We start from the raw sequence: 25969 nt of genomic DNA on the forward strand, positions 1-25969 counted from the left end.
CAAATTATAACCTATAACGTTTGTACAAATTTCATATATTGGTCTGAGATTTAAAATAAATTATCTAGTTAATGTAAATATTTTTCCATACCCTAAAACATTTGAAATCAATAAGAAACATGCAAATACTGTCAATTAAATATTATAAAATAGTCACAGATCGGTGGAATACTTTTAATATCCCCCAACCACCCTTGGAAATGTTTCTGTACACCAAAGTAGCAGATAATGAGCAATAGGAAATATTTTATTTAAATCTTGCAACTGAAAAACCAGTTAAGTGATACATAATTACTTATATGAGTAGAGATATTGTTATATTCAGTTTGAAGATAAGTACTTTGGTACTTGTACATTCTGAATGTTTTTAAAAATAATCAACATTTTAGTAAAAGTAAATTAAAAATACAAAATAGGGACTTTGTTCGAGTAGGTGTCTCCCTCAACAAACTGCTTTCAGTGGCGTCAGTGCAACAACTACAACAGTTATGCAAATAGTGATCACAGCCATTATTGACATCCAATCACTGAATGCCTAATTCAGAAATGATCTTTATTTCAAACAAAACTCTACTTTAATAATATGCATAAAACTACTTTTTCCAAGATGTACATGAAACATTCAAATCTCAATTTTCAATTTTATTTTATTCTTCGGTTGTAATTTTTCCATTAATTAAAACAATAATACTTGATTCCTTACATAATATGATTTTCTGCATAAAAACTCAACATTTAACAGTATATAAAAAATTATATTTAAAAACAATCATTGCTCATTAAATACTTGCAGTTTAACCAAGCATTGGGAAAAGGCAATAATTAATAAACAAAAGACAACAGACAAGTTTACTAACTGAATAGTTACATGTATATATTATCAATTGATTCTTCTAATTTACATATATGTACTAGTTTTAAATGATTTTTAAGTGCGTCCCGTCGAGTATAAGATTTCATACAAATATCACATAAAAAAGATTTCAAAACACCACATTTTGTCTTCATATGTCTCGTTAGGTTATCTTTTCTCGTATAACTATGACCACACTGGTTTGGACAAATATATCTTCGATGTAGTCCTAAAATTAGAAAACAATAATTATTAAGTATAAACACAATTTATATAAATTTCAAGACTTTAAGCATGCAATTTTAATTTGTTTCTAATATATATAAGAATACAAATAAAATTTCGAAATATACAGAATACCTAACAGGTACATGACATATGGTACTTTGTGGACTGCCCTCCTTCCCAACTATAACGTTAATACAATTATATAATATATTATTTCAATTGTCTTTTTTAGCAGTTGGTAGTTGGAACTGTTTCATTTGATTGCTTCCATAAGCAGTCAAATGGAGAAGTGATTAGCCTAAACATATTTTAATTATTTTCACAAGCAATTTTTCTTGTAGTTTTAACAATCACAATATATGCCATTAATAATAAAGTCTGTAGCCCAAGAACCTCTTGAAAGTTTGGAATTGTATTTACATAAATAAATTCAGAATTTGAATAAAATATATACCACCCAGATACCTATAACTTTGTATACGTAATATTTATATGCAAGGTGTATGAAAATAACTTGAGTTGTGTGATATGAAAATGACTGATATTAACCTTTGTTGCACACTGACCACAGCACAGATATGTTATAATAAAATATATTAAATTAATTTTGTCATAACAAGTAACTAGAACAAGACTATGAAAATACGAGTGTCTTATTTGTTTACTGTATAACACTTAAAAACTAAATGGAAAAAAGTATAATTTTTTAAATAATTATTAAAATTATATTTTACAGGTTTTAAAAAAATATTTAGATTTATACCATTTTCATGATTTTTAAGTTATTATAATAATTACTCATTAGAATGGCAAATAGTTTTCTATCTTAAGCTTGAAATAATAGAAATTGAAGAGGTTTTCCTCCTTCATCATCATTTATATTTATACTAAACAAATATTTCAATATAGGCAAAATTTAAAATACAATAATTTCAAGTTACACCACTGCATAAACCATATATGGTTTGAATGCATTATAATATTTAATGGTAAAACAAATTTCAATAAAACCAATTTTAAAATAATACTCCTTATTATAACACCGTACTATTTATAAATAAATAATACATTTTAAATTGTATTATATGTATGTAACATATAAATACATAATACAATAAATACTGATTATTATTAAAAGCAATGTGACTTTTAAAATCTCCATCAAAGTATTGTTTATATAAAATATAATTTGATGATAATTATAAATGTTTTAATATTTTTGTTTATTTAAAAGAAAATTACAAGTATATAAATTAGCTTATATCACAATTTGTAACAAATTTTGTTTACGTGAAAATAATAATATTCATAATAGTTATGATACACACAATATACATTACATTACTCATATAATTTTACTAAGTACAGTGAAAAATATATAACAACTTTAATTATATAAATCCATAATTTTTAGCATATTAACCAAGTTTTAATTTGTTTGATCCAATATTACTTTCATTCTTATCATTAGAACATATTACTATCAAAGCATCATTGTACAAAACGTTGTGAACACATAGAATATGTCTTTTAAGATTTGATTTCTGATGGGACAATTTACTACAATATGGACATTTGAATTTAGGATATACACCACATTCATTCTTTAAATGTGTTGTTAAATGAGCTTTCCATTTATAGGTTCTACCGCAGTTTCTTGGACATACAAATCTAGCTTCTGGTCCAGTTGTCGACAATCCTAGTAAAATTTAATATTCTATTAAAACAAATATAAATAAACTATTAATAAATATTAATATAATAATATATCTTATGTAAAGTAAAAATTTAATCATTAATTTAAGTTTATATTTTTATAATATTGAAAATTCAATATTTGAGTATAGTCAGTATATGTATAATTATATTTCATATAATAAATTATTGTCATCATTAACCATAGCAAGTTTGTTATTCACCAATAACAAATTTTTTTTTTTTTTGAATCTTTGACTTTAACAACATGATCATAACTACATACAAATTAACACAAGATTAATTCATGTACAACAACTATGAATAAAATTATTATAGGCTCTATACAACCTAAAAAAAAGCACATACAATTTAAAATAAGAGAAAAATTTACCGAATTCAGAAAAAAAGCAAAACCCTAGATAAGCTTTTTTATTGATATTAGGATTTTTTACATTTTTTTCTACGGGAATAAAGCATTTATTGTTAATTGATAATTAGTATTTTTTTTAAATATTGTTTTAAAACCATAAATTGTATATTTGAAATGCTTTTGCATATAATATGTGTATTGTGTACTAATGGTAAATAAATGGTTAATCTATTTATAATTGGCTTATTAAATAAAACACAAGTCTTAGTTAAATAATTTTTATTTGAAAATAATCAATTACTTATCTATTAGTTCCAAAATTTATATAGGTACACAATCAACTTTTATAATAATAAAATGTATTTATTTGTAGATTTCTATTGTACATCTTCAAAATTAATTATTTGAAAAAATTGTTTCCCAATAACACTTTATGGACACATAGAACATGTGATTTTAGATTTGATTTACGATTGGTCCGTTTGGTACAATACGGGCATTTAAATTGAGGATCAACACCACATTCAAATCTCAAATGATGAATCATGTGTCCTTTTCTTTTATAATGACGACCACATCCATTAGGACACACATGACGACTGTTTTCCAAATTATTAGTATGTATTATACCTGAAAATGTTGATTTTTCAATAACATACATTAGAAAAACAAATACACTTAAAATAAAACAACTTTTTATAAGCTTTTTTGACTGTTTACGTTATAAATTGATACCCCATCAAAAATGTAATTAATATAATTAATATTTTTTATAGTTGTAAAAAACATAATTAAATTTTATATTATCAGTATAATATTATGTAAGTTTTAGGTGGTGAAAATTTGGAAAAAATATTTTGGAATTAGTTTCACTGTTCTACAATGATAATTTTTTGCATAGCAATAAAAACCACTACAATATACATGTACTTTTTAACTTAAATATTTGTATAGTTAATATATATACATATATATGGATGTCTATCTGTCTGTCCTTTATGCCTGCTTAAACAGCTAGAGCGATTTTGGTAAAATGTGTGGATTGAAATGGTTCCTTTGATGATTAATAATCACATTGTGTGACCCAGTAGGTCCAACCCAGGGAGGTGTTCAGAAATTTTGAGATTTACGAAGGAAATTTTTGTTTATAAATGGTTGTTACTGGTTATAGGAGAAATATAAATATATTTAGTAAAAATTGGTATTTTTTTGTTTATTGATTGCCATTGGTTATCGGGCAGATCAGGTATAAAATTCATCAAATTGAATTTTCACACATTACCTACCAAGGTGGCTGAGTTGCACTTATAGCTGCTCATTGGTGTATCCGCAATCAAAATAAACATATTAAACGATAGAGTACACAACAAACGTATAGATTGCCTACCTGATAACATACTGCTGGCATTATCACAAGTGAATCTCATATAGAATTGTCATTTTTAAAGGTCAACGAAGTTCAAGGGATCAGCTAAAAAAGACCATTCTTGTTAAATGTTTTGAAAATAATGTTTAAATAATAATAATTAGTTTTTTTATGAAAATACTACTGCTTAATCATAAATCATAGTTTGATATTTGAAATAGTTTTACATATCATATGTGTATTACTGATATATAGGTATACATGGTTAATAAATGTATGATTATCTTATTAAATTAAAAAACAAGTCTTTGCATAAGTAGAATATTTATTTTTATTTTAAAATAATCAATTTCCTACATATTATTTGCAACAATGTATACAGGTATATAGCATACAACAATCAGCTTTTATAATAACTAATATCATATACCTAAATATGATACAATAATAATATAATATATAACTATTAATTTTTAGGTTTTCATTGTACATCATGTTAATTAATTATTTAAAAACACTGGAATATTTTTGTTGAATAAAACTTTATGTACACATAGAACATGTGTTTTTAAATTAGATTTCCTATTACACACTTTGCTGCAATATGGACATTTGAATTGAGGACGAATACCACATTCAAATGTTAAATGTTTGTATAAATTAGTTTTCCATGCATAAGATTTACCACAGCTTCTCGGGCATACAAACCTACTTGCAGGTCCACTCATCGAAAGTCCTATTAAAATTGAATACTCAATTAATTAATTTATAGATATTATACTTTTATAACAAAAATATAAGAAAAATATCAAGACTACAAGATTCGGCATATAAATATGAGTTCATTATATTTTTAATTATATTTTACATAACTAATGTGACTTTAAAAACGTATAATAATTAAATATTATTATTTTCTAATATACCGTGTTAAATATGTAATTTAATTTTCTTGTGCTTCAACAAAATAGGTTCATATAAATAACTTCATATAAATTGCATTATTACAATATTTAAGCTATACTAAATGTATAGAGTTAGTATGTTATTGCTTTATACGACGCTAAGAAAGCATATTTAAGTTTTAAAAAAGCAAACAATTGACAAAAATACTAAAAGAAAAATCATTAAAAACTTTTTTAAAAATATAAATAGGTAACCAATTCAATTAAGAAAAATGCTAAATTGTTATTGATAAATTATTCAGTTTTTTTAAAAAAAAAAACAAACCAAAAAGGTTTCCCCACAAGTCACTACTTTGCTGTAGAGTAGGAAATCAAGTGTATCTAGTCATTGAGTATTCTCCTGTAATGTATGTGTTAAAGTTTAAGTTTAATGATAAAGCACTGTATACAAAATAATTCTCAGTGAGGACAGTTTGGCACTCAATATTATTTAGTATATTTTATATTATATTTATATTGCTACTATATTAATTTATTTTACAATTTGTGAGTAAGTTCAAGAATTATTTCTGTAACTATTGCATTTATGCATTTATTATATTATTAGTATTTAATTATTATGATAGTACCCATATATTATTGTTTTTAACTTTTGGTACTTGTTTGTTATCGCCCCGCCAGTACACCGTATAAAATTTATATATGGGACAAAATGCTGTGGTTGATTGGAGTAATTATCTACGTGAGGTATGTGTATGGAAGCTTGAAAATAATCAAAATAAAGAAATTGGTGGACCCGGTCTTTTTGTTGAAATAGATGAAAGTTTATTTGTGCGTAGAAAAAATAATGCTGGGCGAATTCTGCCACAACAATGGATTTTTGGTGGAATATGTCGGGAAACTAAAGCGTGTTTTATAATCAGTGTACCAGATCGATCGGAGAAAACTTTGTTACCTATAATACAAAGATATATAAGACCAGGCTCAATAATTTTGTCAGATTGTTGGAAAGCTTACAATAATTTGCAGCAAGTGGGATTCAAACATAATACTGTAAACCACACGTATAATTTTGTCGATCCGGACACAGGGGCTCACACCCAACATATTGAGAGGTTGTGGGGTTCTGCTAAATGGGGCAATAAAAAGCGTCGTGGAACTAACAGAAATTTTCTAGAATCATATTTGGCAGAGTTTATGTGGAGAACACGTCTCGGAGAACAAGACGCATTTGAAACTATCCTCAAAGATATTTCCGAATTCTGGCCTCCATTATAACTATAGATTCATAATATATTTTCTACATTTTTATACATATTTTATATTTTATACATTTTTTAATTTCAATTTTATACTAANTTTTTTAATTTAAATTTTATACTAAACATTTATATATTTAAAACTATAAAAATAAAATAAAATAATATTATACATTGAAATTTTTTTTATTTATGGAGGGGCGATAACAAACAAGAGTGGCGGGGCGATAAATTGTATACGGTGTACTGGCGGGGCGATAACAAACAAGTACCAAATATTCAAATTATTCTAAATGGTTTGAAAAAGTCATATTGTATATATTAAATAAAATAATTTACGTACAAATGTCAAGCCCCTATAAATTATTTTTTTTAATTACAAAAAACTAACTACACTTAATTATCTTTAAATATCAAATTTTGCTCAAATTTGAGCTTCAGATGATCATACAAATATTTGTTTCATCAACCATACAATTTTTTTTTAATTTCAGAAATAACAACTCATGAGGAATTTCAAATTAAATTTTTAAGCTTTTTGACAAAGGGAAAAATTTAAGTATCTACAATTATTCGTTTCTTAATAACAACAAAATAAGATAATCTATTATATCAAAAACTGAATTTGGGTAAAAATTCCAGTTTTTCCTTATTTTTGCTTTTTTTCCACCCAATTACTATGAAAAGTACTGTGAATTTTAAATTTGACTTTCTAAAAGTAGACTTGCTTAAATACTAAAAAAAAAGTATCAAAGTATTTTTTCTATAAAAATTTGTATACACATACACAAAACAAAAAAAAAAAAACAAATCAATTTAAACTACAAATTAACATTGTAAAAATACTCGGTGTATTCAGTGGTCGAAGTGGAGGGGGGATACGGAGGGATGACATCCCTCTAATTTTTTGTATTTACATTTTTCATCCCTCTACTTATTTTGTCTAGAATAACGATGATAGAAAAAGATTGTAGTATTCTGATGCATAAACAAAATGTGAACTATAAAAAAAAATACTTTACAAGGTATGAAGAATGTTATGATGATATCAGGAAATCTGAATTGTAAGGCATCCCTCCACTTATCTTGAGCCATTTCGACCACTGGGCGTATTGTATCAATTGTCTAAATTAAAAAAAAAAATTCAATTCATTCATTGCTTCAATAAGAATCTTTTATACATATTAATGATTATACACACTAGCATAAAATATGTAAAAAAATAAATTATTAGAATATTTTTTAGTCCAATGTCATTACTTTATGAAAACAATGTTGTATTAACTGTTTAATTCAATGGGATCAGATGAGAAATAAAATGTAACATTAATTTTGTGTAAAATAAGGATTTAATGAGAAAAGCAATAATGAACACGGAATACAAATTAATAATACACATATCATTATATTTAATATTATGTATATATAAAATTCATATAAATTATTTCTTCTTATACATTATGGTATAAAAACATTAAATTTAACTTTATTACAATTTACTTATATATATATATATATATGTTAGATTAAAAAGACAATGAAAAATATATAATTGTGTACTTCATAAATATTTTTATATACTCTTTTATGATTTGTATCACAATGTTAGCAATAATTTTAAGTTACATGAATAGCAATCATAATTTAAATGTACATACATAAGGCATTAAATAAAATAAAAATGCATTCATAAATAAATAGTTTTGAGCACATTAACCAAATTATATAATACTATATAAATCAATTATTTTTTATAAAATTTTTGTATAATTGATAATTAAAACTAATCATTAGAACATATAATCAATGCATCGTTGTATAAAACTTTATGCACACTTAAAATATGTGTTTTAAGATTTGACTTTTGATGGGACAATCTACTACAATATGGGCATTTGAATTTAGGCTCTACACCACATTCATATTTCAAATGGGTATTTAAATGATATTTCCGTTTATAGCTTCTACCGCAATTTCTTGGACATACAAGTCTATTTTCTGATCCAATCGACAAAAAATCTAAAAAAAATTTAAATCTCAATTATTACAATAAACTTATTACTATAAAAAATTAAAACAGATGTTAATTAGTTTAAAAAATAAATACTAAATTTGCCATTAGCGTTTGGTATTATATGTACCAATAAGTTTTAATTAATACTTGTCTTTCAATTTAAATACAGCACAAATGCACAATATTATTAATCCGACACATGGAACTAAAGCAGTGTTGAATGATCAAAAATTCTAGCCAAGTGGAACTATATATTTTTGAAGAATCAAAAAAAACATTAATATTGCTAGTTACCACAGGGTAAGAAGGGCAGGATTACTTGACATGTCGAACTATTGCATAGCCGGGCTATAGATATTGTGCTGTACAAACTGTAATGTGTTCATACATAGTATATTTAAATATTTTTGCATAAATTATATATTTAATGTGCATCTAATAATTAAATAAGAACCACTTCATAGTATAAGTAGAATATTTATTTTAGTTTTAAAAAAACCATTTACTTACATTTTATTTACAAAAAAAAGTTTTACAATAAAATGATATATTAATTCCTAGGTTTTCATACCACATTATCATAATTAAGTATTTGAAAGCATAAGCATATTGTCCTCAAATATAACTTTATGAACACATAAAACATGTGTTTTTAGACTGGACTTCCGATTGGACCATTTACTACAATATGGGCATTTAAATTGAGGATGAACCCCACATTCAAATTTCAAATGATATGTCATGTGTCCTTTTCTTTTATAATGACGACCACATCCATTTGGACACATATGACGACTGTTTTCCAAATTATCAGTATGCCTTTTATCTGAAAATGTCGATTGGTCAATAACATAAATTTGTAAAATAGATACACTTAAAATAAAACAACTTTTTATATGCTTTTTTGAATATTTTTATGTTATAAATTGAAACCAAACAATTCAATTAACATATCTATAGATATTAACATTAATTTCTTTAAAAATTAAACTAGTGATATACATAATATTTTTTTATATTTGCAAAAAACATTTTATATGTTAATTTTACTGTTCTACAATTATAAATTTTTAGTATAGTAAGAAAAGCACTACAATAAACATGCACATGTTAATTTAAATATTTAAAAGTGAAAAATATTGAATATTTTTTTAATTATCTATCAATAATTTTAGAATTAAATATTGTACAATATAGATACATCTGATACCTTTTAATATTATTATATTATTATATTCAAGTAATGTAATTTACATTATTTACCAAATGTTTGTGATGTACTCATTTCTATAGTAGAATCAAGATTATGGTAAATCCTATAATTATACCAAACACTTTCGTATATTGACATTTTTTCTGAAATTTATTTTTTTGATCAGTTGTAAGGTCACCCAATTTCTAGATTACTCCTTTTACGCCAAAAATTTTTTTCATACATGACATGTCAACTGAATTGTTATTATTTTTTAGATTAAATAAGTTTTTAAAAGTGTTTTAAACTGAGCATAAATAGTTAAATAGATTATAAATAGTTCTAGAATTATTAATGTGAAAATGCAACTTACACCTTTTAAAATAGCATACAACAGATATGTGAAACATTCTTCAAATAATTATAAAAATAATGACGGAAATATTATTTTTGTATTTATTATCAATGATAACACCTAATTCTTATAATAATAGTTGAATGTGAATGTATAATATATATTAGGTACTTTACATTAATCCATTATTAGTACAATATCATTACCATTAAAAAAAAATTTTTATCCATTGTCATTTTTTTTTTTAAATACCTGTTTTATTTAGAACACTGAAGTTCATCAACATTTGTATGGACCATAGTTAAGCATTATTGTATGTGCTCACTGTAATGTGCAGCATGAATGTTCAGAATTAATTTTTAATTATTTAACACAAAATGTCTTAAAATAACATTCTTCCTATAAAAGGACATATGAAAGATAGTTTCTAAATATATTTTAAATATTTAAAAGACTCATATAAGCTATGAAATGATCAAATTGGTGTGATAGTAATAAGATAAACTCAGTTTCTTAACTGTATTCACAAACTTTAATCAATTAGTTAATTTACAAAAAGTAAAAAATTCAAAATATCAAGTAAATTGTTTAAAAACTATAAAATAATGATTAAAATTTCAACAAATTTACTGAAAACTAAATGTTTATAAATTATAAGCATTTTATTATCAAAAAGGATGAAAACAAGTAAAATTCAGTACCTAATAAATGAAAAAGTATATTACACACATCATAAAAATTACAATAATACTATCCAGTGGTGTATCCGTTGGGAAGTGAATAACAACATTTTCATTAATAAATCGTTAACAGATAAAATTTGTCAACCAACTGTCACCACTGATTCTATCTATTTGACTAGGTTTTGATTGAAATGAATGTTATACATTTAAATACTGAACAGATTTTTACAAACAATAAAGTGGATCTAATAATTTATAAAAAAAAAATTAACAATAATGTCATAATAAAATTTGACTGGGTGTATTCTTATATTAAAACTTAGTTTTCCTTGGAGAGGTTGGAGATGGGCTAGTTATATGTAGATTAGAGAATTAAGACTAATCCATTAGTTTTATATTTGTTAATATCAAGTCAGTAGTTTTGAGAATACAAGAATACAAGACAAATCACAACTATATACAATAGGACCTTGATTAGCCGCCGGTCACAAGACAAGAGCCTTCGTGGATAATCAGAAAGACAATTAAGCAAGAAGCTGAAATTTGTTTAAACATTGTACATACACATTATTTATTATTTTTTCAGTTTTATACATAATTACTATTTGTTATACATTTATTTACTACAATATGTAAATTCATAATTTTTTTTTAAATATGCCATCTATGCATATTGTACAATTATTGTGGTTTAAAAAAGTTGTTTAATTTAAAAAAAAAACCAGATAGTTAATTGAGGGATAAATAATTTAGGTTCTACTATATTTGACAATAAGATGTTTTGAAGCCACCAAGTTTACTAAGGAAATAATTTGACAAACGCAAGGTTTATATTAAAAAATACCCAGTTCCTTTGCCCTGTGAACATTTTTTCTATGTCTAAGGAGTTTATCTTTTCTAGAAAATTCTTTTGGACATTCTGGACATAAGAACTGTGGCTTTTTACCACATTCGAAGTCAAGGTGTCTGCGAAGACCTCCTTTGTATTTATAGCTTTGCTTGCAATTCGGACAATGATGTCGTTCGGCAATCAATCGTTTTTTCACTTCAATTTCAACAATTTGATTAAGCCAAATATCTGTAAATAAAAAATTCAAAAATAAAATAAATTTTGTATCTTTAATCATACATTTTGAAAGATTCAATTTAGCTTTAGCAAACTACTCTAAACTACTCTATATTAGAAAAAATATTATTTGAATTAACTCGATAGAATTGTAATAAAATATGAATCAAACTCTTATACACTTAATTGTATTAAAAATTAGGAAGAGATATGTAGAACACTTGCATAATATTTTAAGTTGGTATTTATTTTAATTCATAAATAATAAAATCATATTTAGTAATTATGTACACAGTACATACATGATACAATCAAATTAATACCAAAAACATTATATTTGGTTTATAAGTCACTTACAATGATACAGTGAATATTACCAATATGTAATCTTAAATTGGATTCTTAAAAATTAGTCACAATGTAAACATTTAATGCTGAGGTTTTACACTGCAATTTATAATGAGTGACTATATAGTATATATATATACATTCTTTTTATACTTATAACATCTACCAAATAAATGAGGACAGTCAAAACCTTTCATTCTGTAATCATGTGCTCAATTGCCTATAATTAATATTCAACTGATACTTATTTGTTTAATATTTCAAAATAGTGTTATATAACATAACAACAAGGCCCTAATAACAGTTAATACAATAAATAATAAAAGTACGGGGGATGAGGTGACCGAGTGGTCTGTCGCGTCCGCTGCGATGCAGCCGATCGCGGTTCGATCCTCAGCCACCGGGCGGCATTTTTCTTCGGACAAGTCGCGGTGACCAGAGAACAAGTGCCGCCATCCCCCAACCGGGCATGGCAGAAACCTACAGGTGCCCAATAGAAATTCTGCCAAAACAAAAACACACACGTGTTCCCCCCCTACATTCCCAAAACTCTACAGTACCACACAACCTACAGCTAATGGCCTCAGTTGCCGAAGCTTAAATCAAAAAAAAAAAAAGTACAATTTAGAAGAATACATTTTAAGTAAAGGCATACCCAATTATTTGAATTAGGGAAGTACCTATATAAAAATGTTATTAATTATTACCAGTAATAATTTAGGTCAAATTTTAAATATGACTTTCTAAATACCTTTTATTTGTTGAAATTATTAAAAAAAACTTAAAAGCATTATTAATCTAAAACCAGTAGATTTTTAGTTCTTTGTGACTCCCAAAACCTTCATACTAATATATTAAGTTCAGTCGGCTTTATTTAATCAGAAATTACATACATAGGATTTCATGACTATAAAAATATAGACAAATATAATCAAAAGAAAGGGAAGTGGCATGAGTTATATTATGAGGGGAGGTTATTCAGAAGTAATTAGAGTGACTGTAGAGATGAGTGTATAAGAAAGCGGAGTGAGAAGAATACTGAAGAACAGATGGATAGACAGAATAGTGAATCACTGGTAACGAAAATAACTGGTAAAAAGTAATTAAAAGGTGGAGAAGAGAGAGTATGTTTATGGAGATGTGGATGGAGAAGCTAATCACAATAGTTGGGTACTAAGGGTAAAGAAAATAAAAGAGAAAAATTAAATGTTTATTTCATGGTCCGAAAACTTAAGAAATGCAATATACCAGTTTGTTATTAGTTGTTCTAAATATAACTAAAATATATTGAAAATACAGTCACAATGTTTTGAACCAATTTTGACAAAATTAGATAGTCAAATAAAAAATATCGACTTGATTGAATTACATAAAAAATATTATTTCTAAACACTTAATACTTCTTGGTATAAGAAAATAATTATTTTCAATTAGCAATACAATATTTAAAATAATTAGAATAGTTTTATACCTACATATTTATACAACAAATTTATTCATACCATTTTACAGTAAGTCAAGATAGTGTGAATATTTTGATATTTTTGTAAAAATTAACTAAGTCTACCGAACTATGAAAATACGAATAATAATATAAATTTAACATTTCATAGGCTATACTTAGAAATATATTATGCTGATCCTCCCGGGAAACTAAAAATATTTTTATTATATATATCCAATTTATTGTTTATACATTGTTGATATTGTATATTGTTAATCAATTATTTTAGTATTGAAACCAATAATATTTTAGATAATATACAAATGTATTACATAGATTTCAATAAGAAAAAGACCAAAGTTTTTTAAATCAATATTTATTGTACATAATAATAATTAATACTATTATGCATAATATTTGATTGCTGACAAAATTGGTAAAAATTATTAAGCGCGTACATAATAATTATATTTATTAACCGTAGCACAATAATTAATTGTAACTTAAGTTATATAGATATAAATGTTCAAGTACTAATAATAACTATGGATTGATCTCATAGATGTATTTCTTTAAAAGTATCTATATTGGGAATTGTGTATGTAAGAACCTAAGGTTTTACACTTGTATATACAAGTAGCACTACCCCCTTATTTATTACTAATACCCATGGCTAAATAACTAGGTACGATCGCAACTTTGTGATACGTTGGTGTCATGGTCGCCATTGGCAGTGCATATTATCATTTCCATTTATTAGTTAACAAAACAATACAAAATTATTAATTCCATGGCTAAATAAATCTAAAAATCACTGCTAGCTGAGATTCCTTTCCATGGAATCATGCATAAATCATGCAATATATATATATATATAATATATTGCATTTTAGTAAGTAGGTAGCAGCCCATAACTAAAATGCGTCTTAATGCAATCATACCTAATTATTTAGCTATGCTAATGCCTATGTTAAAAGTCACTAGCAGAACTTCAATGTATTGAAAAAAAACCACTGTACATAATATATGTTAGGGAAAGTCATAATTTGATCAATTACAGTATCCTCTAAACTTCTATATCTTAGTTTGTAAGTAACACATAACTTATACAAACTTTAAAATGTATTAAATCAAATTTAATCTATATCACATCAGTTCAATAGAAAATGGTAATCAATAAATTATAAGATTAATGATAGAATTTGGTACAATACTTCTAAATTATCGATCCAATCAAATATTGACTCATTATTGTTTTAAGCAAATCAATCCAACTTTTAAAATACATTATTAAACTTATCAAACAAAATAACTAATTATGTATCATGTATGCTTGATATCAAAAACTTAGAATAACAGAATAACCACTTTTTTGAGTAATAAGTACTGGGTAGGTTTTTTTTTTTAATAAGAAAATTTACAATTTATATAATAAGTAAATATGATGAACAATATTACAGGACATGAAAATCTTGAAGGAAGGGAGAATTTAAACTTAGGAGGGAGGTAACTTTATAATAAGTAGCACAAGGCATTTTTTAATAAATCACGCGGCCATTTGCGTTTGAGGCGACAAGGGAAGTTATCAGGGATTGTACAAGAAGAAAGTTTAGATATGAGTGGGTTTGGTTAATTTTTATGAAATTTATTATAATGATAAGAGGCAAGTGTGGATATTGATGGTATGTTGAGATCATGATGACATGATGTAGGGTGCGGTTGCTGACGTACCAGGGAACATTAGAGAGGACACGCAGAGATATTAATTGGAACGCTTGGAATTTGATTAGGTTTGAGTTTTTAGTAGTATCCCACAGTTGAATTCCGTAAGTCATTGCTGGACGTAATATTTGTTTATATATTAGTGTTTTATTATTTAAAGAGATTTTAGATCGAAGAAGTGGTCTTAATTTGTGAAGTCTGAGATTAAGGGAAGTTCTTTTAGCTTTGATGTGATTAGCCCAAGTTAGTCTTTTGTCGAGAAGGAGTCCTAGGTATTTAACGGAATCAACAATGGGAATTGTTTGGTTATTTATGTAAGCTGGAGGAATTATTGTAGGCCTGAGGGTAAAAGTGATGTGAGTGGATTTATTTTCATTAATTTTAATTTTCCATAAGCTGAACCAATCTTGTAGTTGGGTTAGGTGGTCTTGGAGGTTGCTTGTAGTGATGGCTATTTCGGAGTTGGTTAATATTATGGCTATGTCATCGGCGAAGGTAGCTAGAGTAATGTTGATAGATTGTAGTAGATCTACTGTATATATATTATAGAGAGTCGGGGAAAGAATACTGCTTTGAGGGACACCTGCTTTTATAGGATGTGGGTCAGAGGTTTCGTCTTCACATCTTACTGAAAAAGTATGGTTTGATAGGAAAGATTTGAGTAAGAGGAATAATGGAGTGGGTAAAAATAATAATTTGAACAGTAGCCCTTCATACCAGACCCGATCAAATACCTGAGCAACATCAAGAAAAACCCCAGAACAAAAATTTTTTGTTCAAGAGATGAGGCAATAGTGTCGACTAGTCTGTGTAGTTGGTCGAGGGAGGAGTGCTTACTCCTAAAGCCGAATTGAGCGTTTGGAATAATTTGTTTTTCATTAAGAATCGGATAAGAATGGGTTAGATTAAAACAATATTTAATTAAGTCTTATAATTTGTAAGCCAAAAGCAAAAAATTAGAAGGATAATGTGTATATTGTTTTGTTTTATATACATAATATATGATACGGATACAGGGAGAAGGACGACCCCCCATGGGTGTAGTGTCCCCTGTAGCCTGTAGCATGAAACCAACACAAAGAAAAAGGTTAGGTGAGATTAGATTAGATAATACAGAATAATCAATATAATCAAATAGGTAATGCATATTATATTAATACACAATTTAGAATTTGAAGTATATTATATATCAACAATAGTCATGCTAAACAATAATAGATATCCTCAGATTATTTTGTTTTAGTTTGAAAATAGATAGTATTTAATATTTTGAATTGCATTGGTGAAGTATGCAAAAATTATTATTATTATTGTTATGATAAAATTAGTATGTATATTATGGCAATGATGACTGATGTGTTATATGTATTAAATATTATAAACAAGGCTTGGGACTTATAGCATTTGCTTATTTGTATGGTTTAACATACAATCTAACAGAATGCTATTGAAGTGTATGTCACGTTACAACGCATTCAATTATAAAATTTGAAAGTGTCTTATTTTGCTATTTTCAATGATTATTTAAAAAAATTCTTATTTTTAGTTTTTAGGTGCCACAGACAAAAACCTAAAAATTATAGTTAATATCTGTTGTTGTTTGTTTTTGTTCACTGTAAACCTAGAACAAAAAATAATTTTTCTCATTTATATCATATTTCCAAGCAATAAACAAAGGAACTTGTATTTGCTCGCTTATCTACTAATCGGCCAAATTAATCAACTTTTTGGGGATATAATAAAATTTTTCAGAAATATAATAAGGAAGTTAAAAAGTTTTAAAAAACTCTAAAAGGCTAAGTTTTAATTTTATTTATGTTTCTAAGTATAAAAATTAAACCATAATGTATAAAAAAATTGTGTTTATAGTTTTTATTGTACTTTTTTTTGCTCATTTTAATATTGTAAGAGCTTATTTCAGTGGTTAGAGACGTTATAGTGAAGTATTTAAATAATTTTTTTAGGGGTTATTTTGATGGTTATAAATGCTTTAAGTCTCAAACCCTGATTATAAAATAACAAAAAACAATTTACAACATGAATTATACTTCAATTAATGAATTTATTTTAACAGTTAAAACACAGGATGATTTTTTAAGCATGTTCACCCTATTTTTTCTTAAATTATGCATCTATTTAAATTCTGATTTTTGGAATTTTTAAATACGCTTGAAGACAATGGAGGTTTTAAGAGTGAGGAAAATGAGGCACTGTCTCACTTATAATTTCAAAAATTAAGAAAAATTTGTTTATTTAATGTTGGTACTATTTTGAATTTTATTTGTTTACTTTAAATAAAAGTATATACTATATATATTAGATAGAGATGCATTAATTAAACAATATTTTAGAATATTAATTTTTTTTTTTGTACAGAACTTGCATGAAACGTGAGTATGGCTAAGCTTAGCAGTAATGTTATAAGCTATTATAGCAGTGACACTACGATTAAAGGCTTGGCATTTGACAGAGGCAGTAGCCACCTCTGCTTTAGTTTATGCATGAGAGATGGGCCTTACGTAAAATAGTATAAATAGCTGACCGAGGCAACATACATATACTTATCAATATAAATAACTTGTAAAAATTATCAAAGTTCAATAAAAACAACATCTAATATTTAAATTTTGATAAGACCATTTTTAAACATTATTATTCTTAGCATAAATATTTTAATAACTCAGAAACTACAATCTAAATACATAAACATTTTCAAGAAAATCTTCCGCTAAATAGTTTTTAAAGAAAAGAGGAGAGTTCTTATTTGAAAAACAGAAGTTTGTTACGCCCACTGCCCAGGAAACTTCTCAAATAGTACAAGCAATATCAGACATTTGAAAATATAGTAATTAGTTATACTTAAAAGTTCTAAAAATCAGAATTTGAATAAATGTACTAGTCAAAGGAAAAATGGGAGTAAGCATGCTTAAAAAAATATGTGGAAGAAAAAATCATTCATATATAAACATAAAATATTTAAAAATTTAAACATCAAAAATTATAAAATTACTCACAAGATAAGACAGAGAGACTGAGGTAAATGAGTACCAAATGTAACATCAGTGATAATACAGGAATAAATATTTGTATACCACATATCACAAATATGTTTCATTTTTCTTCCTAACTTAAGCTTAAATGCATAGTGTACAATTGATTACAGTAGACAACTATTTTTAAGATTCTCTTATACACCAACACAACTTAAGCAATTACAATCAAATATATATGTATATTCAATTGACATTGTATGTGCGATTATCTATGCGCCCAGATAATAAGCCAGTAGTATGTTGTCTAAGGACATGGAATTTCAAACTAGCATTCTGAGTATATGCCTTGGGACAAAACGAACATTTGAATTGTGGCTCAACTCCACATTCGTTTTTCTTATGGCGTAATAAATTTGTACGGTGCTTATACTTCTTGCCACAACCATTTTCGCACACAAACCAAACCATTCCTGAAAATATATTCATCTATTTAATACATTTCATAATTTACACTTAGATAACATAAAATGTTAGTTTCAATTTACAAAACATTATGAATAATATAGTTCAAATAATATTGAAGCATTAACAATTCAATGAGCATAATATGAGCAGATTAGTTAGCAAAATATATTATATATGTATATTTGAACTAAAGATTTAGTATTATTTAAAAAAAAGAATACAATCAGGATATTGAACTAAAATTTGGAGATTTGTCTTGTTTTTATTATCCAGTACAAGGTAGTATTCTATAATTAAAATACATTTTAATGCAAATCATAATGCAAAAATATACAATATATACAATAAATAACAATGTTAAAAGTAGTATATTTTCTAATGTTTTTTTCCATTTAGTTATTGTAATATTTAAGAAAGTACATGATGTATGAGCAAAAAACACACAAAATGTGTTCAAACAGTAGAAACCAATATAATATGTGGTGAGTTGATTTTTTTGCCAATTTGTTAACCGATGATAGATGTTCCTATTTATTAATACTAATTTCTGTACTAGCTGCAAAACCCCTCCAATGCTAACATTCAACCCACAGCATAAAAAATATCACATTTTTTTTTATGTAAACAACAATTATGCTTTAATCCAGTTAATAATTACTGTTAATTTACTGTTCTCTTGTTAGATCCCTTCTAGAGTATCCCTCAGTACTATGAAACCCTTGTACAGCAGTTGGACTCTTCTCTTATAGAATGTGTCTAGAGAAGACTTTTAACACATTTGCTGCATACAATGCCAATTGGGGTCAATAGCGTCACTCTTTATGTGCGGTCGACGCCAATTGGCATCATCTGATATACCGATTGTTATGAGCTTATAATTCGGTCAGCGTTAGAACCAGTGGGCTCAATTTTTGTCAGCGTTATCTACAAACATTTTTAAACATAATTTTGAAAACCGTTTCTAAAAATAACCATTTGTTGTGTATTTATGTACTTCCCTATTACCTACTTTTATTATGTTGTTTTATTATTATTAAGCATACCCAAATGATGACGATCCATCATCGTCATAGCACAATTATTTTTGTATGTTAAAGATAGACATATTGTACTTAGTATCCATTGATAAGTTGACAACATTCAATAGTGCTAACAACGCCAAATGGCGTCGTTGTAGATTTTATTTTGAAAATTGAGTACGTACCGCGATAGATGGTTCTAAAATATGATATGCAGCGAACGTGTTAAGCTCATCAGCATTTATTCTGAAAATTCATCATCCCCCTCATGACTACCAATCAATTATGCACAAAATCGGTCTTGCCTCTTGAGCCGAAAGAAGAGTTGAGACTAACTTACTCTATTTACAAAAATTAATTGATGGATGTATTGATGTTCCTCCATTACTCGCTCAAGTTCATTTTAAAGCTCTATCCCGTCAAACTAGGTCGTCCGCTCTCTTAACACAATACTAATTACAGCAAAAACCAACCTATAGATAGGATGATGTGGCTTGGCAATAAGCAACCTCACTTGTTTAATAGTTATTAGTAAATATTACTATTATTACCATTATGTACCTAATTACTTAATTATACATCTTAATATCTTATATCATGTACTTTTGTATTATTATTATATATATTATTATATTACACATACAACTGTATGAAATTTTTACTATAATTGCTACTTGCAAAACTGAGTTAGTGTAATTATATATGTTACGGGCAAAGTGGAAAATTCGGGCAATGTATACAATGTCCGGGCATTGTACACAGTGACCGGGCATTTTATACAATGTCCGAGGTATATTGGGCAATGTAAATTGTGAAGTATTTATACAAATAATCTGCATAATATATTTTGTTAGATGATAATGATAAACTAATATGAATTTATAATCGACATCTGATTGTGTTTGCATGTTGATCAAGTCAATTTCACAGCGAGAATTCATTTTAGAAGATATGATTGGTTTTACAACCAACCCTTTTTTTTAGCTGTACTTCCCTTCTTTTTACACGATTCGCAATTATTTAAGTATACCATTATTACATCTCTAGTTATATTTTTTTACTTTTTATTAATCTCGTGTTCCATTCTATTTCTACCTCCATGTCCAATTGACAAATGAACTTCATGTATAATATCATATAACTGAACATTATGCACATAATATTTTATTGCATTACCTTTAAATACATTTAAAATTTAATTAATTAAAAAAAAATTATAATACTCATATATAAATAACCATATAAACGAGTATAATAATTATTAGTATATAATATCATTGATTAGGTAAAATAATATCATGCAGATTATTTGTATAAATACTTCACAATTTACATTGCCCAATATACCTCGGACATTATATACAATGCCCGGTCACTGTGTACAATGCCCGGGCATTGTATACATTGCCCGAATTTTCCACTTTGCCCGTAACATATATATTTTTATGAATTATAATGAGCTCACTAACCGCAATTAACTAAATTAATTAAATTAAATAAATAAGTTAATTAAAATAAAATAATTATATTGCTGTGAATATGATAACATTAAAGCCCTAAATTATCCTATTGATCACTGTACAATTGGTAGCAGTGGGCTTCTATTATAGCAATGTGTTTGCATATCCAGAACAGTATTATTTTGAATTTGAAGCAAATTAATTAAATAATACTTAAGCATTCCACTAGCTGATTGTACTTATTACAGATATCTGAAAGTGATATATTATGAATGTAAAATATGTACAGAAAATATAATTTATTTTAGTTTTATGTATAGAAATATTTAAATATTTTTTAATACATTTTATACAAATTAATTTTATTTTATATAGTTGTAAAACCAATATGCACTGCTTAGGATAAAAAAATTATTACAACATAACACAGACTTAAATATTTGTTTAAAATAAAACATGACATTTTCCTGAAAAAAAAAGGTTTTTGTTTAGAATTTATATTTTATTTGTCATATTAAGAACACAACCAATAAAAAAGAAAATACAAAAATAATATCCAAACATCTTTATCATGAAATTAAATATAAAAGAAAATTTTAAAGTACTGAAGTAAATGTGAAACTAACACACATATTACTAAAATTTGTTTGGTCAGAAAAAAAATATATTGAGATTATCAGCTATTCAGAAAAAAATATATTTATTTTCAAAATTTATTAATTATTCATTCATATAAAATGTACAATAATAATTACTTATTTTATAATAATGAAGTGTATTAAACATTTTTTTTAATACAGTTCAAATGTATTTTTTTCTTCCAAATTTAAATAAATAAACTATAAAATTAATAAAGATAATAATATTGGTAAGCAAAATGTATTCATAATATTAATCTGCCATAAAAATAAAATATGAAATAAAAGACATTTCATTTTGCCATATAAAGACAAGAAACAATAACAGGCTGTTTAGAATTTGTCTCACCCTCCTAGTAAGCTATAACTGTTATAATATTATACTTGTTAGATATTATATAAAGTAACAATTTTAGTTATGACATTAAAAATTAAACAATCATTCATAAAATCAAAATGTATAAATAATACTAAAAAAGTTGATAGCAATAATATTATTTTATGAATTATTTACCTTGAGCATACATTTTAACGCTTCGAAATTAAAAGTTTGAATTACACACATTTTTAATATTCAAAATTAAATACAATGTTAGATAACATATTTAAAAACTAAATTTTATAACTACCTATAGTATAAACAATATTGAATGAATATTGCTTATAGATGAAAAATAATGGATATTAATTCCCTCAATTATAATGATTAAAATAATAAAAAAGTTTTTACTTTTGCAATTTATTATTAATGGTATTAATGATAGGTGTATTAAAATTGTTTATACAACCTTCAAAAAATGTTTGTATTATGTAATATTTTATTTTTAAATTAGCTAACTTACTGCAATTAGGAATTTAAAATAAGAATATTAATTCAAGTCTAATAACAACACTGACACATAATAATTTTTACAAACCAATAGTGAAATTCAATTAGAATTAAGCATAAAAACGGTTCTTGTAAGTACGGTGTGGTGTATATAGTACTTCATATCATCTCAAATAATTTAATTGAACATTTACACATGCATGGCTAGTAGTTAAAACAAAAAAAATTGTATGTAATATATAAAACAGACATGGGTAAACTACATTATGTTATGTTAATAATAGTAACATTTGATTTTAGAAAAACAGTAACAATTAACTGTGTACAAAAATAATTATAATTTAGGAGTCAATGAAGTTAATAATTGACATGATGGTGTTTTAAAATGTATATCATCAATATCTTTTTTATTTAATATAATAACTTAATTTGTTTAAACATAGCCAAGAAAAACAAATCATATACAAAATGTATGTATTATATTTAAAAGTATTAATAAAGTTAGTATGTAGTTTAGATACCTTTAAAATGTTGAACACTAAATTTAATTTTACGAAGCATAGATTAGAAAAATATAGCTGATTGTAATAGGATATTTGATTCAGATAGTACAATGATGATTAGTGGATACAAGAAGTGAGTGATTGGGTGATTGAATAATAGAAAATTGTGAATACTGATGAATTAACCTAGTATGTAATTTATTTATTAATTTTGGGTTGGGAAGAAAAATAGCTACCCACATCTTTGTATTGAAAATTTGTTTTGCTTCATAGTTTTAACTACCCCCTATCACTTAATCATTTCTGGATCCACTTCTGACTTAGAAATGTATATATTAATGTAATTCATTGAATAACATGAAGGAATAACATAGCCGTTCAATAAATGTCAACATTGAACAACCAAATTTATATTACTTATAAAATGAAGTCAATTTGACAAAATTGTACAAATAAATAATATTTACCAGAAATGTGTGTATCTCTAAAAGCATGCCACACAAAACATAATTTTTAAGTACATTCTAATATTTGTATAATTTCAATGAATTTTTTCAATATTTATAAGACTAAAATATTAATCAGAATAATATAATATTACATTGTGTTTTCGTGCCACATGTTGTTTTAATTTTGATTTGTTAAGATATTTCATTTCACAGTAATTACATCGATATTGTAGTGGCACTCCACATTCATGTCTAAAATGATATCCCATGTCTCTTTTGTTTTTATAATGCCGCCCACATTTATTCAAGCAATAATATCGACCATTTATAGGTTTAACATGTGCTGTAGAGAATAATCCTATAAAAATAAATTAAGCTTTATTAATAAGTTATATTGTATCATTTGAATCCATTATATAAAAATAAAATAAATAATAAATACTCATAAAAAGCAAAATGAAAAAATCCCTCACCTAAATTTGACTATACAAATTTAAATAGGAGGATTGATTTAAATTATTTTTAGTTAAAATATCTATGAATATTCATCAATTTATTTTGCATTAAAAATTTAATTACATAATAATAAATATGTTTAAACAACTATAATTTGTTAAAACGAAATTCCTCATTTATCAATAGAATAACAATTTTCTATTTTTTAAAAGGAAACCCTTGACTTAATATTTGAAAGGAGAATAATTTGCTGACACTTTTATAACACTACTAAGTTTATGAATTGGTAATAATTGTAGTATTCTTTTAAAAGTATGAGAAATTTATCCCTTGCCATTTCTCTAGACCAAGTTGATATTATAATTAATTTACATTGATATTTTCAAAAAAAAACATACTATTTGAAGTATCAATAGCTAATACTATACAACAAAATTTAAAAGTAATAGTTAATTCTATGTTCCCAACTACGGTAGGGATGTAACCATACCAATTTTGAAAAAAGTATACTAGGCTATATGGTGTTTATGAAAAAATGTTGTTACTGGACCTATAAAATAATTCTTGAATCTTTTTTTTAATGAGATACCACAATTTATAATAAAAAAATTATTTATTTATTTCATCTGAAATAGTAAAATAAAAATAAATTTAAAAACAGTATCTGATATTGTTGTGGCATAAAAAAAATTATGTTTAAAGTATATTTGACATACCAACAGTTAATACTAATTGTTTGTATTATAATGGTAAGATGATATCAAATCACCTTGAAAAATGTGGTGCTTTTTTCCATTCATACAATAACAATTTAAGAATGCAATTGGATAAATGTGAGAATATTAAAACACACATTTACAATTATTCAACATTTTGGAAGTGGTTTTGGTTTTGGTTTGCATAAGAACACTCAAACATAAAACCTCCTTTTTTAAAATTCAAATTTACTTATCGTTATTTCATACATGAATTCTTATTTTGTCCTTTATTTTCGTTTACTCTCAAAAAAAAAAAAAAAAATAGACATTTACAGAAAATACCTCAGCTCCTATTTTTTAATAATTTAATCCCTTATTCTTCAAACAAATAAATACTAATATTCATAAGCACATTCATTAAAAATATTTTCTTTGTTCTATGATGGAATTTGAATAACTGCAGTATAAATATGTTGGCACGATTTATGAATTACCTAGTACTTGGTAAATAAGTACAAATGTGAATTATACGCTTCAAAAATAAAATGTTAAAAAGCATTATTTTGATATTATACTCATGTGTTAATCTTAACATAATTTTTAAAAATAAAAATAGTCTCGAGTTAAATTAAAAATATAATTATTTAAAGAAAAAAAACAATATTTTTTATAGGTCATTTATTACTTATCAATTATAGAAGAATTGTTTGCTTATAATGAAATATTGAAATGTTTAAAATTTTAAATACATTTTTGACCATTCTAAAAACAAAATTGGCTCTACAATTTATGTAGGTGAAACAAATCAATAACAATCACATGATTTAACATTCTGAAATATAAATTATAGGACATTAAATTTTTGAATAGCTGCGTTTAATATACCTAATTAGCATAAAGCATAATACAGGAAAATTAAACTGGATTGTTGAAAATATATATTTTTTTTTTAGTTT

At 25.5% G+C, this 25969-nt stretch overlaps 3 protein-coding genes across 3 annotated transcripts; all 3 read right to left on the reverse strand.

The window, feature by feature from the left end:
- Window positions 1-1016: 1016 nt before the first annotated feature.
- Window positions 1017-3696, reverse strand: LOC111029271 (longitudinals lacking protein, isoforms N/O/W/X/Y-like). Its single transcript, XM_022308236.1, has 3 exons — window positions 3621-3696; window positions 2563-2780; window positions 1017-1082 (listed from the first exon to the last, which is right to left on the reverse strand). The coding sequence occupies exons 1-3, from the start codon at window positions 3694-3696 to the stop codon at window positions 1017-1019; spliced, it is 360 nt and encodes a 119-aa protein (XP_022163928.1).
- A 5458-nt stretch (window positions 3697-9154) lies between these two features.
- On the reverse strand, window positions 9155-10852 carry LOC111029253 (longitudinals lacking protein, isoforms A/B/D/L-like). Its single transcript, XM_022308211.1, has 2 exons — window positions 10493-10852; window positions 9155-9519 (listed from the first exon to the last, which is right to left on the reverse strand). The coding sequence occupies exons 1-2, from the start codon at window positions 10524-10526 to the stop codon at window positions 9278-9280; spliced, it is 276 nt and encodes a 91-aa protein (XP_022163903.1). The 5' UTR covers window positions 10527-10852; the 3' UTR covers window positions 9155-9277.
- A 90-nt stretch (window positions 10853-10942) lies between these two features.
- Window positions 10943-18731, reverse strand: LOC111029252 (longitudinals lacking protein, isoforms A/B/D/L-like). Its single transcript, XM_022308209.1, has 2 exons — window positions 18518-18731; window positions 10943-12001 (listed from the first exon to the last, which is right to left on the reverse strand). The coding sequence occupies exons 1-2, from the start codon at window positions 18561-18563 to the stop codon at window positions 11757-11759; spliced, it is 291 nt and encodes a 96-aa protein (XP_022163901.1). The 5' UTR covers window positions 18564-18731; the 3' UTR covers window positions 10943-11756.
- Between the last annotated feature and the right edge of the window lie 7238 nt (window positions 18732-25969).

The sequence above is a fragment of the Myzus persicae genome, unplaced genomic scaffold (genome assembly GCF_001856785.1).
Source record: "Myzus persicae strain clone G006 unplaced genomic scaffold, MPER_G0061.0, whole genome shotgun sequence".
NCBI classification, from domain to species: domain Eukaryota; kingdom Metazoa; phylum Arthropoda; class Insecta; order Hemiptera; family Aphididae; genus Myzus; species Myzus persicae.

Excerpts from the sequence above, each read along its gene's own strand:
- LOC111029253 (XM_022308211.1), bottom strand. The coding sequence starts at position 10,526 with ATGTTGATGAACTTCAGTGTTCTAAATAAAACAG. Across the intron at positions 9,520-10,492 it reads CAGTGTTCTAAATAAAACAG|ATAAAAGGCATACTGATAAT; the intron begins GTATTTAAAAAA and ends CGACATTTTCAG.
- LOC111029271 (XM_022308236.1), bottom strand. The coding sequence starts at position 3,696 with ATGATTCATCATTTGAGATTTGAATGTGGTGTTGATCCTCAATTTAAA. Across the intron at positions 2,781-3,620 it reads TTGTACCAAACGGACCAATC|GATTGTCGACAACTGGACCA; the intron begins GTAAATCAAATC and ends AAATTTTACTAG. Across the intron at positions 1,083-2,562 it reads TGTACAATGATGCTTTGATA|GACTACATCGAAGATATATT; the intron begins GTAATATGTTCT and ends TTCTAATTTTAG.
- LOC111029252 (XM_022308209.1), bottom strand. The coding sequence starts at position 18,563 with ATGTTACATTTGGTACTCATTTACCTCAGTCTCTCTGTCTTATCTT. Across the intron at positions 12,002-18,517 it reads CAGTCTCTCTGTCTTATCTT|ATATTTGGCTTAATCAAATT; the intron begins GTGAGTAATTTT and ends TTTTATTTACAG.